Source organism: Euprymna scolopes, chromosome 1, assembly GCF_053919585.1.
Source record: "Euprymna scolopes isolate OS-2025 chromosome 1, ASM5391958v1, whole genome shotgun sequence".
Taxonomy (NCBI): Eukaryota; Metazoa; Mollusca; class Cephalopoda; order Sepiida; family Sepiolidae; genus Euprymna; species Euprymna scolopes.
In genome coordinates, this window is record NC_136482.1 from 176,040,760 (window position 1) to 176,048,064 (window position 7,305).

General features: G+C 31.8%; 1 protein-coding gene across 2 annotated transcripts in view; it reads right to left on the reverse strand.

Annotated features, from left to right (window-relative positions):
- Positions 1–328: 328 nt before the first annotated feature.
- The window catches only part of LOC145277691 (glutathione synthetase-like), a 68,796-nt gene continuing 61,819 nt past the window's right edge, over positions 329–7,305 (reverse strand). For both annotated transcript variants that reach the window (XM_080129383.1, XM_080129391.1), the window contains exons 12-13: positions 5,648–5,837; positions 329–1,886 (exon numbers count right to left, since the gene is read on the reverse strand). In XM_080129383.1, the coding sequence (XP_079985509.1) occupies positions 1,763–1,886; positions 5,648–5,837 (314 nt within the window). In that variant the 3' untranslated portion in view covers positions 329–1,762. The remainder of the gene's footprint in view (positions 1,887–5,647; positions 5,838–7,305) is intronic.

Consider the following 7,305-nt stretch of genomic DNA (forward strand, 5'->3'; position numbering starts at 1 on the left):
ATAATAACGTTATTATTTAAAAAGCCATTCTTAACATGGGGAGGGGAGGGTGTTTTGTACCTAATCTGTATTTTAACCTTACAATTGAATAAAAAAAACATAATAAAACTTTAATTAAACGTGGAAATACAAATTAAAAAATAGCGCGGACCACTCTCTGCATTAGCACCAAATATTATTTAAGCACGTTACCAATCCGTAAAATTTCTTCAAAAAAAAACTGTACAACAATTTATAGTGTTAATAATAAAAAAGTTAATATTTTCTTATATCGAAAAATAAAAAAACAAAAATAAAAACAAAACAACGAGTTCGACTCAAAAAGCAAGCGACAAACTTCTTTTTTTGCCTGATATAATAAAGAAAAAATGTTTAAATTAAAAAATTTGAAGATAAACAAATGAATTATATTTTTTTTGTTGTTTTTTTTTACTTATCGAGTAAACAGAAAATGAAATCTTCTAATTCGTTTCGTTGAATCATGGTGTGTGATCGAACCGGAAGTTCAGTTCTATCAAAAAAACAGGTTCACACTAACGGCTTACGAAAAATATATTTATTTTATTTAATATTTTAATAATTGGCAATGTAAATTTATTTTAATAACATAGAAACATCCCTCGACTCTAAAGATTGGTTGTCTGAAAATTTCCAATAAATTGGTAATGTAGAAATATGGTTGTATAAACTTTGAACGAACCAAGAATTACATTTTTATATATATAGATATATATAGATATATATAGATATATATATAAGAGCAAACAGTTAATAAAACATGTTAAAAATACTTTGAAAAAGAGTTAAAAACATATTTAATCTGAAAAGGAAACACTTGATAATCCGTGGAGTTTCGAAGAAATACGTTCCTTCTCATCAGAGGGTAGGAATTAGCAAAATGTGGGATCGGATTTTGCATACAAAAGTATTTGATGAAACTGCAAGTAAGTCAAAGATCTTACTTGATAACAAAAAGTGAAGTAGAGGGAATATGGTGAAGAAAAAGGTGATTATACGTGAATGGATAGTCTGGGGAAAGGTAAATAATCCAATAACGGTAAAATCCAAAGATATAACTCCAAGAAAGTTAATTGAATTTCCATTTGCACAAGTAAAATCCAAAGAAATCACGTAATTGGAAAATGGGCCAAAATAATCCAAAAGCCGAAATCTATGGAATAATTCACAAATATGTACAAGGAAAAGGGGGAAAATTCCAATAATATTAATAACAGAAAAATAAGATATACTTTTCATACGGCTGCCGAGACATAATGTAAATAAGAAAGATATATATATATATATATATATATATATATATATACACACACACACACACAAAAGATTGCTGTTTATGTTGATTTTTTGTATCATATTGTTCTGATATAAAATTTAACTGTTCATTGTTTAATTATTGCCTTGTGTTCGTTTCTTTTTTCTTGTGAATTCTAGTGTTAGCAGAGAACTCAATGATTCCCTTTCAAGCCAAACTTTTTGATAAAATATTATTGTGGTACATCTGGATATTAATACGAACATAACATCATTTTTATAAGAGTCACAACAATGTTGTTTGACTGCGTTAAAAATGGATTCAATCTAATATAAATTAACATATTTTTAAAATTAAAAAAAGTTTTGTTTTTTATATTGATGAATTCAACATTTTAAATTAAATCTAAATTTCCTGATTATTTTTTGCATAAATTCCTTATTTAAAGTAAAAAAACAAAAAACTATATTTCTGCATTTTTTTAAATGTTCAAATCAAATAAGGTGAATCAATAACAGTTAAGCCAGCAGTAAATCCACCATCATTTGTTTCCACGGGTTTTGTTCTTAGTAAATGTCTAACTTCTTCGTTGTAAATAATTTGCTCCGAATCTCTACAAGAAAACAGGAAAATCAGAATCACAATTGCAAGCTGATAGTGACAAACTTGAAGCAGAAGCAATTTATTTGGATTATTCGGACTAATGTTCTCATCTTGAGTTTTATTTTCACAATGTTTAAAAGGATTTGTGGCATAGTGGATAAAGTAATTGGTAAAATTCAGTTGTAAAGTTACACTCTTCTGGAGGTTCAAGGTTCAATCCTCAGTGTGAGCGACACTAAAAAATACAATTGAGAATTACTTCGGACTTCTATCCAGTCATGGCTGATGGAACAAAAGCATGCTATGCCCATGGATTAAATAAAGGATTCTGTTTGGAATCATATGCAAATTCCCTGAGTTCAACAAAATACACCTGAAAAAGGTCGGAAGTTATATTGATCGAAAGATTGTGAAATTAACACTCAAAATGAGAACAGTAATCCAAAGAATTCAAATAATACAAATAATCAATCTTCATCTAAAAAATTCAGAAATGTAAGAATTTAAATAAAACGTTCACATAGGAATCATTAGATTATTGTCTTACTGTCAGAGAATCTTTGACGAAAATTAAATATGGATCTTAAAAGTTGGTTTATTTTATTTTCTTAGCTAGAATTCCATTTGATGCCTTGCTCCACTTTTCAAACTGAGTAATAGTAGCAAAATAATACTACCTTCTTTTGTGCAACAGACCATGCCCGAGCTTTTAAGCCTCTTTATGTTTTTTGTTGCTACATATGATGGAGGTAAGGGGGCTGAACATTTTTCATCAAGGTTTAATGGCTGACCATGGTTGGTCTCTCTTTGGACTGGAGTGACATTTCCAAAAATAGGAAGGTTTACACCATTGTTTAACTTTTTCTGTGTGGTGTATGAACGGGTTGAGGGGCCTTTTTTATCCTGGGTGTCAGCCTGCCAGTATTTATTTTTGCTTTTATTTATATTTTTATATGAGTTCCTTATTGCTTACCGATTTTTATTTATATTAAAAACTGCCCCCTATTAATAGAGAGGGTGCCCCCATCTCCAGCCCAGAGTGCATGCTGAATGGCTTCATGAGACAGCATAAATTTTTAAAAACATTTAATCAAGGTTCCTTAAAATGTGAAATATCCTCATGTCAAGATCTCTAACAAACCCCTATACAAAGATATCGAAGACATTTGAGGGTGGTGTCTAGTAGGCATTCAAGTTCTCTGGACAGTAAAGATGTAATCTGATTGTTTGCTGAGGAGAATTATTTGGCCCGCCAACCAGCTCCCCGGGTGTCAATCACAGTGAAACTGATAGGCATCAAGGGGCCAGTATGACGTCGGCTATAACCAGTTTGCAGTCGAGTCTTCTTTGCATCATTATGGGCAGCGTTTCCATCGTCGGCATTAAATGGCAGGGACAGTTTCTCTTTTGCTGAAAATTAACATTTGTGCAAAACAGCGAACAAAGACATTTTTTATAAAAAATAGATTCTTTTATTTTACATTTAAGGAGCATTTTAAATTCACCGTACACGTGTCGCCAACAACCGGCGCAAAACTGCTATGCGTCCATGGCGCACGGAATCCAAGCCTTGATATATTTTACAATAGAATTCTCTCTTCATTGAAAGAAAGTGAAAAAGAGAGAGAGAGAGAGAGAGAGAGAGAGAGAGAGAGAGAAAGAGAAGTGCATACATAGCCTTTTTAAAACAAGGTCAATAAATGTTGTGTTTTCAATTCTGTTGTCGGTTTGACAAAACCAAATTTCATAAACAACTGCAAACTAGGCTAATATATTCTGACAATTTGAAAATCACACAGCACCTGCATTATATGTGTGTACTTCTTCAAAAGTACAAAACTAGCCTGGCACAAGGTTGATTGTGAGGAGCAGGGGCTCCCTCGAAAAGGTTTTTTATCAATTGTGCAACAAAGGCAGATATGTACAGAACAAGATATTTTGTTGGTTTGATCAAATTGAAAGAATGGATGAAAGCGCATGATTTAATAGATGTAAAATGAGGAAAAGATTTCCAAAGAATTTCGTTTATATTTTTGGCTATGAGTTGGAAGTTTGCGTGGTGATATTATTGAGTTTCTTGAGAGATGTGTTGCATCCAAGAATCTCATTGGAGAGGTAAATCTGCTTAAGTGAATATGTGAAAGATACATTTTATGAAAAAATTATTGCAGTAAGGTTGCACAGTCGTGTTGGAAAGAGCCAAAGTTATGTTAAGGGTGTACGGAGGAAATGGATATGGTGATAGGAAGACAATGGACAAGTTGGTTGCAAACACTCTTTTTAGAGAAAAAGAAAAGCCATGTACGAATGGATTATGGATTATCTGCTGGTTAAGAAAAGGGATAGAAACTGCTTAAATGATGTGAAAGTAATAATTGGTAAAGAAATTATACCACACAATCAAGTTATTTGCAATTTCAAGCTGAAGAAAGTTTATGAGGTAAAGAGAAAGTGTATCCCTAGGAGAAAGTTGTGAAGGTTAAACGAAGAACATGCAAGCTATTAATTTAGAGACAAAGTGATGAAGCATTTGGTTACCAGGTCATCTGGAAAAGGAGTGGAAGACGTTGAAAAATACAGTGTTGGAGGTAATAAAAATCTTGTAGGTGGGAAGAAAGGCCCCTAGGGCGTAGGATGACATCGTAATAGGATAAGAAAGTTGAGAAGCATATCACAGAAAGTGGAAACAAAGGAGTCAGTGGATAAAAGATTTAGTAGATAAGAAAGCAAGAAACAAAGTCAAGAAGGAAGCTGAGAAATCTAAGTTTCCAGATTTGGTCACTCCTTTGAAGATATACTTTGAAAAAGGAGTAAAAATAAAAGAACAAAATATTCATTAAACATGGCATTAACATGTTATGGAGAATTGTTTATACAAATCTAAAGCCAGACTTTTAAGAATTGGCATCCTCGGGTTATGGAGAATTTTAAGTAAGGATTCAAGAGTCGGGATTTTTGAAAATTGTCGTTGGTGTGTTACGGAGAAGATTGATTTATGTTTTGAGAGTCAAACTTTGAGAAATGCTGTTGTCGTTTTATGAAGTTAGTATTCATGATTAGAGTTGGACATTTTTATTTCCTTTTTGCATTTGAAAGTCAACAAGAATATGGAGAACTAGCCGTGGCTAATTGTGTTTGGAGGGCAAGCAGTGTCTGCACGTGTACGGAGGGTAAGCAGTGTTTGCACGTGTACGGAGGGCAAATAATGTCTGCACGTGTACAGAGGGCTAGCTGTGTCTGGATGTGTATGGAGGGTTAGCTGTGGCCGTGCATGAAGGGTTAGCTGTGGCCATGCATGGAGGATTAGCTGTGACCGTGTATGGAGGGTTAATTTAGTCTGGCAGTGTATGAAGCACTAAAGACATAAGGTATATATGATGCGAAATGATCCTTAAAAATCATAGGGGTGTTCAAAATACAGTTTGTATATAATAGGAATGACTGCAATAAGAAGGAGAATATGTGAAAGAGAAACAGTAAAATGCTTGGCAGCGAAGAGAACACGTCAAAGTCCAGAAGTCGTGCTAATAACATGAATGTCATAGGAGTGTTAGAAATTTTTTTTTCTTCTTTTTAGAGTATGTTAAATAAGTTGTTTTTAGAGATGAAAACAGACAAATAATTTGTAGGGAGAAAAAAGTGAAATTCTCAAATAATTTAAATAAATAATTTAAATGAAAATATTTAACAAGGTGTTTTAGAGACCAAATTAAATCAAGTAAATTTTCAAATAACTTAAATAAAATCAATTTAAAATAGTTTTCAACATACCCGATGATGACACCAAAAATTCCTAATTCGGTGATGGCATTAGCAAAATCTTTTGATTCAGCATTGAATATTAATACGTTTCTTTGAGGTAAGGGAAAGATTTTTTCCATCAAAATATATGACATTCTTTCTTCAGAATTTTTAACCCTCAGAAGCTCCTGCTGGAGTTCTTGTCCAAAAAAATTATTACCTAAAAAAAAAAAAAGTCAAAACAAAATATAAATATAAAACTCCAATTCACAAGTTCAAGTTAATAATTTTTAAATATAGTAAAATTACTGAGGACTTTTGTGCATTGTGGGAATGGAAATCAGTTAACATTTCATCTCTGTTCATACACATGAACTTATTACACTATTAACCCTCTTCCCCTTTCCTACATTCTTATTAACAAAGATAATCAATAAAATATTGTTTTTAAATATCAGAATGGTTGTTTATCATATGTATTGGTTGATGAGACTGTGTACATTCATACATACATATATATATGCATGCAAACCTATATATATATAAGAGCAAATAGTTAATAAAACATGTTAAACACTTTGAAAAAGAGTTAAAAACATATTTAATCTGAAAAGGAAACACTTAATAAGTGGATAGTCCTTAATCCGCAGAGTTTCGAAGAAATACGTTCCTTCTCATCAGAGGGTAGGAATTAGCAAAATGCGGGATCGGATTTTGCATACAAAAGTATTTGATGAAACTGCAAGTAAGTCAAAGATCTTACTTGATAACAAAATGTGAAGCAGAGGGAATATGGTGAAGAAAAAGGCGATTTCACGTGAATGGATAGTCAGGTGAAAGGTAAAGTATCCAATGACGGTAAAATCCAAAATTGTAAGTCCAAGAAAGTGTATTTTATTTTCCATTCGCACAAGTAAAATCCAAGGAAATCGCATAATTGGAAGATGGTTCAAAATAATCCAAAAGGCTGAAATCCGTGGAATAATTCACAAATATGTACAAGGAAAAGGGGGAAAAAATTCCAATAATATTAATAGAAAACTAAGATATGCTTTCCACACGGCTGCTGAGAACAAAGTGTAATTAAAAAAAATCAGTAAAGAAGAAGAGAGAAAAAAAAAGATTAAATGGTGATAGAATTAAATATAAATTAGAAAAGCAAATGTCAAAATGACCCAGACAGGATAACGTTAAAAGGCGCGAATGATATAGGGCAAAAAAAGAGGTCAACTGAAATGTACAGGCTATTATTAAGAAAATGTCAGCAAGAGTTATTAAAAGACACTAAATGGAAAAAATAAATAAATAAATAAAAATAAATATAAAATATAAAATAAAATAAAAAATTTCTAAGGGGAGAGGATGGCCGGTATATGCAAATTTCGGATAAAGCAAGGAAGTATGTAAGTAAATGCATATAGTAAAATATAAGTGAATATACATACAGGATATGAATGTGTAAGTAGATTGATATAATTGATAGATGGGAATATTTAAAGACTAAAACGAAAATTGCAGATAAAAAACCGGCCAAGCAAAGAAGAAATATCTCTAAATATATATATATATATATATATATATATATATATATATATATATATATATATGAGGGGCGTGCAATAAGTAATGCCCCTGACCCACTTCCAGTTGTCTGATCTAGCTGAAATTTTGCAGGTGCAATGATTTAT